A 13,714-nucleotide genomic window follows, 5' to 3' on the forward strand; every position below is an offset into this window, starting at 1 on the left:
CTCAGTCTGCCAAACTCAGCTCGACTATGGCTCTGGCTGCAACTATTCCGTTGTGACAACTATCAATCCCTGTCACTCGATTTAACCAGACAACAACTATCAATCCCTCCCTCACCTCAAACTCCAGGTACTCCTCACGTTGCTTGTGCTCTTCCAGATCACGAACTTTGGCCTTTTTGTCTGGAATCACAGCAGTTAGCTCGATCAGCTCAGAGGAGATGGTCCGGAAACGTGTCTCATGGGATTTCACTTGTTCCTCCTGTCAGTGCACAAGGCAAAGGAGGACCATGAACATAAGGCTACGCCAAAGTCAGTTACTCACACAGATTTCTGATCAACATAGATGCCTACTTACGCATTCGAGTTAGTTAAAAACAGAGAACTGCTATTTACAACACACACAAAAAAGTATACAGGAGTCTGTCTTTAGTAGACAAGTTTCTACAATTTTGGGGGTTGATCTCTACAGTACAGATACTGGATGGCATGAGTGGGATTGGGCTGGGAACTAGTACTTGGAAGGACCGAGAGAGAGAAAGAGAGAGAATGGGTCATGATGCGAGTGGAGGCCTCTGTGTACCTGAGACAGTTTGGTGTTGGAGCCTGGCAGCAGCGGGCGGCTGAATTTCTTCTGGGAGCCGATGGCAGCAGGGAAGGGTGGCGCTGAGAACATGGCTGAGACCACGTTGATACGGGTGATCCACGACTGCATCTGCTCTGCATTACTGAGATGGAGGACAACAGAGTTCAAATCTGGATACTGGCTATCAGAATGAAGGCCACAAATGATCAGCCCCAGAACACACGTAGACTTAGGCTTTAGGGTCAGTTATCAATTGAAGAAGTGTGACACTTATTTTCAATTAGGATTTGTTTGATTAACTTCCTAAATGGAAATTGAATTCATCCCAACACTGAAAGTGTCGATCTAGAACATCAGACAACTGTGTCCTCCAGGGACACAGAAGCATCATGATCCTCTACCTGAGCCTGGGGCTGTATGAGAGGGGCACTGCCCACTCTATACTCAATCACTACTGTTTTGGGGGCACTTAGCACAGCTTTAGTACAGAACAACCTTGTAGAAGGCAGAAAGAGTAACGACCAAGGCACAAAATTGGGTCAGATAATTCCATACGATTAAGAATGTAGTTAAAGAGGTGGACTTGGTGGAGAGGGTAGGAATGAGGAGTGGGTGGAGGATGAGGAGTCTCACGGTGCTTGGAAGAGGAACACTCGCCAGTCTGCAGTGCGCAGGTAGAACACGTTGGGCCTCTTGCTGTAGTCTGCTGCCCTCATGGCCAGAGAGTGATGGATGGAAACAGCATTCTTCAGATCCTCTTCAGACAGCTGCTTATCTGGACGGTACTCTCCCTACGGACCAATCAGAGAGCGGAATGCTATCACACACGTCCAATCAGAGACTGGGATATAAGGATGGTTGGAAGGGGTGTGGTTTGGTGTACCTTCTGCAGGTAAAGGACCAATCCCTTCAGCATGACATAAAACGTCTTCCATCCTCTCTTACCTCGAGAGGCTGAAAAACAGATAATGGAAACAAAGAAAATATCCACTCAGTATTTGCTGCTCCCAAGTGTGATTTTTAATCAAACTTAAAAAATAGTACAGCAATGTTTAGATTGACACGGTCAGATTTATCAGTGAAGTGGAACAGATTATGGTTAACAGGTGAATGGTGACAGGGGAGGGTAAAGAGAACCTACTTCTCTTGCCGTCAGAGTCTGCGTGGACCTTCCGCACCAGGAAACCATTCTTATAGATCAGGGCGTCAGGATTCTGGGCCACACCTAGACCACTGCCAATTCGCTTCATGGTGTGAGAGGCGGAGTCAGTGCGCAAATCGGCCAACTCTGAAAAGGACTTGCGCAACTCCTCCTCGTCGCTATGGAGAGGACACAATTCAAATACAAAAAGTTACGTCCCTAATCAACAAAACCTGCTAGTCTCAAACTGTTTTAAGTCGTGTCCTCCAGTTCAGATCCAGTAGAAAGGAATGAACGCTCAGTCCTAATAGCTTGGAGGTGAGAAGGCCATGTCTTTATCCACTCAGCATGCCACGCTTGTGAGGGCCTCTGGATTTCCGGGCCACTGGCTGTCTGTCACCCACGCTGAGAGGTCACATCCCATGATGCTCCCGCCGAGCAGCTTGGTTGCATCTTACTGGCCAATCACAGAGAATGGTTCACCAAGTTTCTAACAACTGAAACCCTGCGCCTGAACACTGACAGAACTCACTTTGACAAGCATGAACGCTATGTCGAACATCTCATCCACTCACTTATCATTCAGATATCTAGAATTCATTTCGTACATTTAAAAAAATGGTTTTGCTGCAAGAGGAACAATCCTGATCGGTATGAGTGGTGAGTGACTCACTGTCTGTTAGATAACAGTATCCTGGCATCTCTTTGACTGACTGTGATGCCCTTTTCCCGTGAACTGAGGGGTCCGAGTGTTCGATGAGGCTATAAGAGAGAATCCTACAGTACTGACATTTGGGGAGGATGGTGTCTCCCCGCCCACTGAAGACACTGACTGAATGCAGATCTGTACACCAGTGGAACCTTGCAGCTGCTCCCATAAACATTCATTAATGTATGAGCTTGAAATTGCTGTTAGTCAGAGGGGGAGTGCTGCTGCGTCACACTGTCCTGACTGTACTGTCCACCTCCTCCGTCTCTCTGCGAGACACAGTCAGAAGTGTACATAAAGGCGCACGCACACACGTGTCGAATCTTTGAGATGAAATCATCCACGGTCACAGAAGCCACACATCTGTGGACACAAACCAGAAACATAAACACAAACCACGTGCATGTGGTTCAGTCGAACACTCTTCGGTGTGACATATCCCAGGACCCATGGGGGGGGGGGGAAATCGGTGTCTTAAAGGAACTGTCGCTCACCTCCGCTCTCTATCCATTTTTCTTTCACCATATCTCCTCAAAACCATAGCCTGCAGGTATCATGCATTATGATGCAGTTATAATGCATTGTAAGACTTGTCATAAGCATGTGTGACCCCCTTATAAACGTCTTATATAATCACCTCGTGATTTTTTTGACAACAGCCAAATTTGAGCCAGTTGCAATATTAAATGCATAAAGATAACACAATAGGCCTTTTTGTTAGACAAAGGTTTATAAACAAGTTATAAATTATACCCGCAGGTCAAATCTTAAGTGTTAGAAAATTGCATCAATTTAACTTTTTTTTTTAAAAGACAGAAACGAACCACTTGTGTTGCAGCTGCTAATACATGTAGGTATATTCTGAACAGTGAACCGACCAGTCAGCACATACTGTACATCACAGCTCTCATCTGTTGCTAAGTAACTGCTGACCTCTGAATCCACAAGAGCAAGTAGTTGAGAAGAGAGGTTCAGAGGGAGAAAAACAGGGAGGGGGAGGCAAAAAAGTGAAATACAGAGCAGGAAAGGGGTCAGGGGAGATAGGGGAGGCACATGGTGAGCGTTGGGATCGGGAAGATTAAAGCAGAGTGGTGCAGAGTGAAAGGGAATGTGAGAGAAGATGCTGCTCCCACTGCTCTCCTTCAGAGGCTGACTGAACCCCTAAAACTGTGTGTGCTGTATGTGTTTGCACTTTACAATCAGAGTCAGACTTTGACCTGTAATTACGAAAGAGGAAAGTAGGGACGTGTATCCATGGCAACAACATCTGAAGAGCTTATGTCTTAAATTGGGGGCTCAGGGCATCACAAAAGACTAGGTCCAGAATAGCAACCCTTGGTGCACACACAGTCTGGCAAATGCTACAGGGGCACAGTTGGTAGTTGATTCTGTAGGGGGGAAATTGCTTGTAGACTGATTTCAAAGTGGATTTGCGGCTAATTACAATAAAAAAAACATCTGATACGCTGAGAGACATTTTCAATCCAACACATTTTGTGACATTGCGAAAAATGAATCAACTGCGATATGAATTCAGGAAACCTTAACAGCAGTTCATTGAATAAGGCAAGTGCACAAATAAAGTCAGACATACGTATACAGTAACAGTCAAAAGTTTGGACACCAACTCATTCAATAGTGAAGACATCAAAACTATGAAATAACACACAATCATCTAAAAACAGATTTTGATTTGTTTAACGCTTTCTTGGTTACTATATGATTCCATGTGTGTTATTTCATAGTTTTGATGTCTTCACTATTATTCGTCAATGTAGAAAAGAGTCAAAATAAAAAGAAAAACCCTGGACTGAGTAGGTGTGACTGGTACTGTATGCCCATACTTTCATGAGAACAAAAACATTCTTATGCAAAGAGCACTTACATGGTCCACTGGAGCTTCTCGTTTCTAATGGAGTTGTACAAGGCCTAGAGAAAAAGACAAGACATAACAAACGTCACACATATGAAAAACGTTTGTGTGTGTGTGTGGAATGTCTAATGAGTGTGGAGGGACCCTTGGTCATCCTGCTACTTGTGTGACAACAATCATTAGATGCCCTGAATAAAGCAGTTCACATTGATCATATTAGTCACACTGATCGAAACACAAGCCTGCTACTTCGACCAAAGCAAACCACACAAAATGTACCCTGCATTTTCCAAGCTGTGCCTTCTTCTTGCGGGCCTGTGGGTGGTTCTGTCCATCCTGGGACCTTCCCAGCAAGTCAGGGAAGGACAAGGGTTTGAGGGAACGAGAGCGAGGGGCGCGGGGGTAGCGGAAGGGGTCCATCACTCGGAAGTCCCGGCGAACCCGCACAGAGCAAAGAGAGCGGGAGCGATTCCGCCCATCAGAGTGGATGCTGTTTACACCAATCATGATAATGCACCAACAGGAGCAGTCTAGAGGAGAAGAGACGGTGGAGGAATGGATAAAGCCAGATAATCCCAGATCTCTCCTGTTGATCAAATGCTCCACAGATTCTGTATATGGCCTCTTTCAAAGCTAAACACCAAAATGTAGAGATTCAGTCAAAAGGTTAAAAAAAGAGAAAGAATGACAAAAGAGGTGACTCTCAGAGAGGCAGACAGTCACTGTCACTGGTGACTGACAACAGGGGTTGCGGTCTGACGAATTGCGCTTCACTGGACGTTTGAGGAAACCACTGATGGAGGTTAACATGGGCCTCAAGCCCTCCGAAGGGACTTCAGTTCCTGCATAATGGATCCATATGCATTCATTATGCATGTATTGAGAAACAGTGGTGTGCAACTGCCACTTGCTGTGGCACCATTCTGCGTCAAGTCTATGAAGGTGGAAGTCTTTTTGGAAGGATGTCAAGCAGTTGCCAACATGCTATTCAAGATCTGGTACATTCATACAGCTCCACCATACACTCCGTAACAACTAATGACACTCAAGAGTCACAAAAAAAAAAAACACACACGTAAACAACAACCCAGTTAACGAGGCCGAATGATGACTAGACGATCATAGCAACCATAAGACAGCAATGAGCAAGCAACGGAGTTCACCCACACATACATCAGCACACATACACGACCAACACACACCAAACCAGATCGAGCGGGTGGAGGGAAAGGACTCCACCCACTCACTCACAGGCAAGCTGTCGAAGAGAACCCTCAAACTGACGCCACCGCACATCCTATTGGAACTAACAACATGTATCCACGGCTTGACGATACAGATGCTGGAGACAGACTACCCTGTTGCTCTCTAATAAATGAAAGGCTTTTGGCTTGATGAGGGACTGAACAGGTCCCCTCTCTCTCTCTCTCTTTGTTCTCTCCGTTCCTGGATCCTCTCCTCTTTACTGGTTTGTCTTCAAACTTGTAAATGGTTCTCACACATCCACTTATTTCTCCTTCGTATGCGTCAATCTCTTATTTCCCTCCGAAAAGCCCTCTATGAGAGTCGGGAGAGAAAATTGCATCTGTGCTTCGCACTCCTTTCATCTCCCTCTTTTCAATAACTGTCGTTCTATTTCCCTGTGTGCTTCAGATGAAAAAAACAGACTGAATCACAGTGACAAAAGAAAGCGGATGATGAGGACAGAGAGCTCTCTCGCTCTCTCTCTCTCTCTCTCTCTCTATGCGCATTTCTCTCCGGCTGAGCAGCAAATCCCGGTCCATGTTTCTGTTCAGATCCCTCCCTCCTTTTAGTGTCAATCATTTGCCTCCATATCACTGTTTTGTTAAAATGCAGGTCTTTTTCACACTCCATTTCCACCAGTCTAACATTGTAAAAGAAAGGAATGTGCAGTCCAGGGACAAGTATGAAACAATGGTGCCTTTCGAATACAGTAATTAATAGTCTTTGGAAGAAATCTACCTTCCAGATAATGCTACTATTTTGTGGGCTGAAATATAGGCTATACAAAAAGGACAGAAAATGATCACCTTTGGGATGAGCAATGTATAGACCATAATGTAAAACCATTAAAAAGAACCTCCTTGCAAAACACACAACACACACACAAATAATCAGAACTCCTGATTGAGAGCTAACATTTCCAGGTCACTGAGGAAAAGAATCCTCTGGAGGGTAGCCTGTCAGAAAAAGATCTCTCACAGTCTGGTCAGCCGACTGGGATGGTAGGGGGTTGACATGCATACAGAGGTGCTATTCCATCCATCCCCAAATGAAAAGGAGAAGCGGTCTTATCAGAGGATGACGGGAGCTAAAACACAAAGGACTAAATCATGTTGACAAGGCTTTACTTCTTATCCGTACACAGTTTTCATTTCGCTCTGCATCAAATTGACTTGAAAGCTTTGGATAGGATACCTAGCCTAGAGGGTAAGGTGGAGCCATTGCCATGCTGCTTATACCGATCCAATCTTTTCAGATCTATATAACTGCATACAAGGTAGGGGCAGTGGTTGTTTTGGGATTGGGCAGATTCATTTGAAATAAACTGCCCTAAAATGTATCTGATCAATCTATCCCATTGAAGTGGATATTCTGTTTCCCACTATTGGGTCGGGACATATTTTAAAATGAAATTGATTGACCCACTATGATCCACTGTACTGTGCAGCCGTCTTCATCAACCTGGCCAAGGCTTTCCACTCTGTCAATCACCGTATTCTTATCGGCAGACTCAACAGCCTTGGTTTCTCTAATGACTACCTCGCCTGGTTCACTAACTACTTCTCAGACAGAGTTCAGTGTGTCAAATCGGAGGTCCTGTTGTCCGGACCTCTGGCAGTCTCTATGGGGGTGCAATAGGGTTCAATTCTCGGGCCGACTCTCTTCTCTGTATATATCGATGTCGCTCTTGCTGCGGGTGATTCTTTGATCCACCTCTACGCAGACGACACCATTTTGTATACTTCTGGCCCTTCTTTGGACACTGTGTTAACAAACCTCCAAACGAGCTTCAACACCATACAACACTCCTTCCGTGGCCTCCAACTGCTCTTAAAATGCTAGTAAAACGAAATGCATGCACTTCAACCGATCGCTTCCCGCACCTGCCCGCCCGACTAGCATCACTACTCTGGGCGGTTCTGACTTAGAATATGTGGACAACTACAAATACCTAGGTCTCTGGTTAGACTGTAAACTCTCCTTTCAGACTCACATTAAGCATCTCCAAAGTTAAATCTAGAAAGCCTCCTTCACTCATGCTGCCAAACATACCCTTGTAAAACTGACTATCCTACCGATGTTTGACTTGGGCAATGTAATTTACAAAATAGACTCCAACACTCTACTCAGCAAATTGGATGTAGTCTATCACAGTGCTATCCGCTTTGTCACCAAAGCCCCATATAGTACCCACCACTGCGACCTGTATACTCCCGTTGGCAGGTCCTAGCAACATATCAGTTGCCAAATCCACTGGCTCCAGGTCATCTAAGTCTTTGCTAGGTAAAGCTCCGCCTTTTCTCAGCTCACTGGTCACCATAGCAACACCCACCTGTAGCACATGCTCCAGCAGGTATATTTCTCTGGTCATCCCAAAGCCAACACCTTCTTTGGCCACCTTCCCTTCCAGTTCTCTTCTGCCAATGACTGGAACAAATTGCAAAATTCACTGAAGTTGGAGACATATCTCCCTCACTAACTTGAAGCGTCAGCTGTCAGAGCAGCTTACTGATCGCTGCAGCTGTACACAGCCCATCTGTAAATAGCCCATCCAACCAACCACCTACCTTATCCCCATATTTGTTTGTTTTTCTGCTCTTTGGCATACCAGTATTTCTACCTGCACATCCTTATCTGCACATATATCACTCCAGTGGGAATTGCTAAATTGTAATTACTTCGCCACTATTGGCCTATTTATTGCCTTACCTCCTTACTTCATTTGCACACACTGTATACAGATTTTTCTATTGTGTTATTGACTGTACGTTTGTTTATCCCATGTGTAACTCTGTTGTTTTTGTCGCACTGCTTTGCTTCATCTTGGCCAGGTCGCAGTTGTAAATGAGAACTTGTTCTCAACCGGCCTACATGGTTAAATAAAGGTGAAATCAAATAAATCTCTTATTCACAACGTGAGCTCAATGAACACAGACCCATTATGTCAATACACTCACTGTGTATGTTTCCTATGACAGTAACTGAACAGTGTGACATGCTGATCGTAGGAAGCAAAGTGAACCCCTCCACTGTAGTGAGTTGTGTTAATATGCGCCACAGCAACAGAGAACTATGCCCTTGACACCCAGAGAAAAAAGTGGAAATCTACACTTCTTTTTTTTACATTCCAGTCATTTAGCAGACACTCTTATCCAGAGCAACTTAGTGAGTGAATATATTTTCATACACCACACTGTCTGCATTAGCATACCCTGCATAATCGCCGCCCAACAGCCACATTACCATTACTCACACTGTACACAAAACACTGACAAGGTTATGAAAAGAGAGGATATGGAGAATAATATGGAAGAAAGAGAGACAGAGAAAGGGAGGAAGCAGCGAGTGAGAAAGACAGAGTGATTTGTAACGCCTGTCTGATAATACCATGACAAAACGCTCATCACAGCAGGCGGCACCATGTGACAGCCGAATTCCCATTTACTGAGAGGCCTGTCCTCCCTCTCAGCCGTCACCAGTAAATTTACCATATGAGCCCTGCCCCATTGACTACTGTACTGTAGCAGCCTCCTCTCTCTGCACCAATAGAACAGACAAACAGTAGGTGGATTGCTGAGCCTTCCCTAATATTTCATCATTGTGATATCTCAGCTGTGATATGAATAGTTAACAGAGACTCTAAGGAGTAACAACACTTGGTCATCTCTGTGGGCAGCTGGGATGATCTCCCACAGAGGTAGGTGGAACAGAAAGGTAGGCACACAACACATATCACAGACAGAGAGCAAAGGAGCCATTAGGGAGAGAGAAAAATGATATACTTCATACGTGAAATGGAGAAACGAGGGAAGAACAGAAGCAGGCAGATGGAAAATGTTCTGCCATGCGGTGATATGATTTGTAACAGAATGAGTAAGAGAAACTGAAAAACACAGGAAGGAGGGAGGGAGATTAAAACAAGGGAGTAGGAGGTGATGCTGCTCACAGGAGCGAGGCAGAGAGTGAGAGGGTGGAAGGTAGAACATGTTGACTCGCTCTCTCTGATCTTCACAACATGGTGCTGTTAACAACAGCTCAGAGGTGGTCAACAGATCACATTAAAATCCTTTATAATAGACAGAAAGCCCTTTCCACTACAACAGGGAGAAACTACGTAATGCTGGATCACGCATGTAAAAGAACACATCGGAGGGTGAGAAACATTACGTCTGACAGCTTTCAGGACATGCATCTCTCGATATCGTCTGAGCAGGCTTGCCAGTCAGTGGCGTAAGTTACTCTGATGTCAACCAACAATCGGGGGGGAGAAAAAACAAAGTTCTTTCAACAGACTGACTGAAACCAGATCATGGATATCAAGAGATCATGTGGTCAAATTGAGGTCCTGCAGCGAAATCAAGGATCCCACTGTGTGCAAGTGTGTGTGTGTGCGCAAGTGTGTGTGTGCGCAAGTGTGTGTGTGCGCAAGTGTGTGTGTGCGCACACGCGCCTGGTTCCACACATCGAGCTATATTAGTTTTTACTGTATATTTTAACTAATTCAACAGACCTTGAGCAGTTCTCTAGGAAAATCTTTTCCATCATTTAGTCCTTCCAAGTTGCTGATGAACTGCAGAATGGACATCTTTTTGCCAATATTCTGAGGAAGGAAAAAATAAGCACCTTTACTCACATTGTCTGCTTAAGGACCCCTCGAAGGACAACTTTAGGTCAGTATTGATGTTTTATAGCGTATAGGTTACATATCTATAAGCTATAACCAGGGCCCAGTGGTCTTCCTGCTCAAGCCAATGGTCTATATTTTCAACCAGAAAACTTCCAACTCTTTACCAACAGTCCCTCCACAGCTCTCTAGCCCCTGGCTCACCCACAGTTACTCACGTGGCCATGCAGGTCTGTATTGAGCAGCATCAGGGCACAGGTCAGAGTGTGGACACTATCTGGAACAGGGAGAAAGTGCGAGAGATGTTTCAGTGTGTTCCAATGCAATATCAGCGTAAGAGTGCCCCACAGTATATGGATAATATGTGTTCTTTAATAACCTTAAAACTGTAACAACTTGAACAAAATAATGTGTGTGTGGACATGTGGTTTTTTTGTGTGTATATATGTGTACATACATGTACACGTGCGTGCGCACACACACATTCAACCAGTCTAACCTTCAGAAGGTATTGCATTTGGGTTGCATTGTAGATATCTCCTAGAGAAGTGGGCCAGCACTCGCTCCCTCTCTTGTGTCTCTCCCATGAGGGCAAACTCCCTCAGGAAGGCTCTGTGGAAGACATATAGCATTGTGAGTGTTCACTATTCAATGAAAGAACAAAGAAATAAATCACTTGGACATTATGCTACATATTCTGACCATTTCCACTGAAAGATCTCACCGTATTGCCTGGTCAATAGTAAGGCCTGAGAAGTTGAAGTAACTGAGATATTCCTCTGCCACCATCCGACTAAACTCATTACTGCAGAATGACAAGATACAGACCGGTCAAACCAAAGATATCAAAAGTATTTTACTGTAACTACAGTTGAAGTCGGAAGTTTACATACACCTTAGCCAAATACATTTAAACACAGTTTCACAATTCCTGACATTTAATCCTACTAAAAAAATCCCGGTCTTAGGTCAGTTAGGATCACCACTTAATTTTAATGATGTGAAATGTCAGAATAATAGAGAATTATTTATCATAACTTTTATTTCTTTCATCACATTCCCAGTCGGTCAGAAGTTTACATCCAAATACTAATTGAGTGTAAGCTTTGCCTTTACATTTTTTTTAAACTTGGGTCAAACATTTCAGGTAGCCTTCCACAAGCTTCCCACAATAAGTTGGGTGAATTTTGGCCCATTCCTCCTGACAGAGCTGGTGTAACCGAGTCAGGTTTGTAGGCCTCCTTGCTCGCACACGCGTTTTCAGTTCTGCCTACAAATTTTATATGCGATTGAAGTCGGGGCTTTGTGATGGCCACTTCCAATACCTGGACTTTGTTGTCCTTAAGCCATTTTGCCGCAACTTTGGAAGTATGCTTGGGGTCATTGTCCATTTGGAAGACCCATTTGCGAACAAGCTTCAACTTCCTGACTGATGTCTTGAGATGTTGCTTCAATATATCCACATAATTTTCCATCCTCATGATGCCATCTATTTTGTGAAGTGTATCAGTCCCTCCTGCAGCAAAGCACCCCTACAACATGATGCTGCCACCCCTGTGCTTCACAGTTGGGATGGGGTTCTTTGGCTTACAAGCCTCCCCCTTTCCTCCAAACATAACGATGGTCATTATGGCCAAACAGTTCCATTTTTGTTTCATCAGACCAGATGACATTTCTCCAAAAAGTACACTCTTTGTCCCCATGTGCAGTTGCAAACCGTTGTCTGATTATTTTATGACAGTTTTGAGGCATTGGCTTTTTCCTTGCTGAGCGGCCTTTCAGGTTATGTCGATATAGGACTCGTTTTACTGTGGATATAAATACTTTTGTACCGGTTTCCTCCAGCATCTTCACAAGGTCCTTTGCTATTGTTCTACGATTGATTTGCACTTTTCTCACCAAAGTATGTTCATCTCTAGGAGACAGAACGAGTCTCCTTCCTGAGCGGTATGACAGCTGCGTGGTCCCATGGTGTTTATACTTGCGTACTATTGTTTGTACAGATGAACATGGTACCTTCAGGTGTTTGGAAATGAGTCCCAAGGATGAACCAGACTTGGAGGTCTACAATGTTTTTAAGAGGTCTTGGCTGGTTTCTTTTGATTTTTACATGATGTCAAGCAAAGAGGCACTAAGTTTGAAGGTAGGCCTTGAAATACATCCACAGGTACACATCCAATTGACTCAAATTATGTCAATTAGCCTATCAGAAGCCATGACATCATTTTCTGGAATTTTCCAAGCTGTTTAAAAAGGCACAGTCAACTTATTGTATGTAAACCTCTCACCCACTAGAATTGTGATACAGTGAATCATAAGTGAAATAATCTGTCTGTAAACAATAGTTGGAAAAACTACTTGTGTTATGCACAAAGTAGATGTCCTAACATACTTCCCAAAACTATAGTTTGTTAACAAGACATTTGTGGAGTGGTTTGAAAACGAGTTTTAATGACTTCAACCTCAGTGTATGTAAACTTCCGACTTCAACTGTATATATTGTATTAAGCAACACACACACACACACACACACACACACACACACACACACACACACAATGGTGGAAAAGGTACCCAATTGTCATACTTGAGTAAAATAAATAAAAACATACCTTATTAGAAAATTACTCAAGTGAAAGTCAACCAGTAAAATAGTACTTGAGTAAAAGTATTTGGTTTTAAATATACTTCTGTATCAAAAGTAAATCATTTCTAATTCCTTATACTAAGCAAACCAGACGGCAGAATTCTTGTTTTTAATTTATTTATCGATAGTCAGGGGGACACACCAACAATTTGCAAATGACGCATGTGTGTTTAGTGAGTCCGTCATATCAGAGGCAGTAGGGACCCGGGTTGTTCTCTTGATAAGAGCGTGAATTAGACCAATTTTCTGTCCTGCTAAGCATTCGAAATGTACCGAGTACTTATTGATGTCAAGCAAGTGTTCCCGCTAATATTTTTCAGCACGGAGAAAATTTCAGGTCTGCTGAGCGCAAACTTCAACCTTGTGAAACGTCTGTGCCACTTCCGGCGTGTGTTTACTGTGAACAGACTGTACCTGCTTTAATGTACAGTTTAACAGCGGCCAAGTAGGCTACTGTGGCCTACCATTAAAAAAACTATGGGGAAAATGTATCACATAACATTTTAATATGGAAATAGTTATTTTATCATTCAGTCTACAGTAGCAGCCAATGTGTGGTGTTCAAGGTCGGCCTACATTGACATTAACCCGTTTATCCACTTGTCCTTCAGACAAGGAGGTGACTAAACATTTTGTCATCTTGTTTGATGCAAGAAACCACTTTACAAAATAAAATGCATTATTATTCCCATTCCATTATTACAGAGAATAAGACAAAATGTGCACACAAGGCTACATGCAATCCAGTTCACAGTGAATGACACAAATCCATATATGGAAATGAGTGATTTGCCTACAGCAGCTCTGATAGGTTATGGCGCACCAGTCTGTAGAGTAGGGCCTCGAGTCGTAAATAGAATCCTGCTCCGATGCAGTCTGCCAACAACAAAAT

At 43.7% G+C, this 13,714-nt stretch overlaps 1 protein-coding gene across 2 annotated transcripts in view; it reads right to left on the reverse strand.

Annotated features, from left to right (window-relative positions):
- The window catches only part of psda (pleckstrin and Sec7 domain containing a), a 44,242-nt gene that overhangs the window by 2,803 nt on the left and 27,725 nt on the right, over positions 1-13,714 (reverse strand). For both annotated transcript variants that reach the window (XM_046358817.1, XM_046358816.1), the window contains exons 3-12: positions 10,900-10,980; positions 10,675-10,787; positions 10,394-10,452; positions 10,062-10,151; positions 4,319-4,362; positions 1,725-1,903; positions 1,467-1,537; positions 1,217-1,374; positions 581-725; positions 116-259 (exon numbers count right to left, since the gene is read on the reverse strand). In XM_046358817.1, coding sequence (XP_046214773.1) covers positions 116-259; positions 581-725; positions 1,217-1,374; positions 1,467-1,537; positions 1,725-1,903; positions 4,319-4,362; positions 10,062-10,151; positions 10,394-10,452; positions 10,675-10,787; positions 10,900-10,980 — 1,084 coding nt within the window. The remainder of the gene's footprint in view (positions 1-115; positions 260-580; positions 726-1,216; positions 1,375-1,466; positions 1,538-1,724; positions 1,904-4,318; positions 4,363-10,061; positions 10,152-10,393; positions 10,453-10,674; positions 10,788-10,899; positions 10,981-13,714) is intronic.

This window comes from Oncorhynchus gorbuscha, linkage group LG08 (genome assembly GCF_021184085.1).
Source record: "Oncorhynchus gorbuscha isolate QuinsamMale2020 ecotype Even-year linkage group LG08, OgorEven_v1.0, whole genome shotgun sequence".
Classification (NCBI taxonomy): Eukaryota; Metazoa; Chordata; class Actinopteri; order Salmoniformes; family Salmonidae; genus Oncorhynchus; species Oncorhynchus gorbuscha.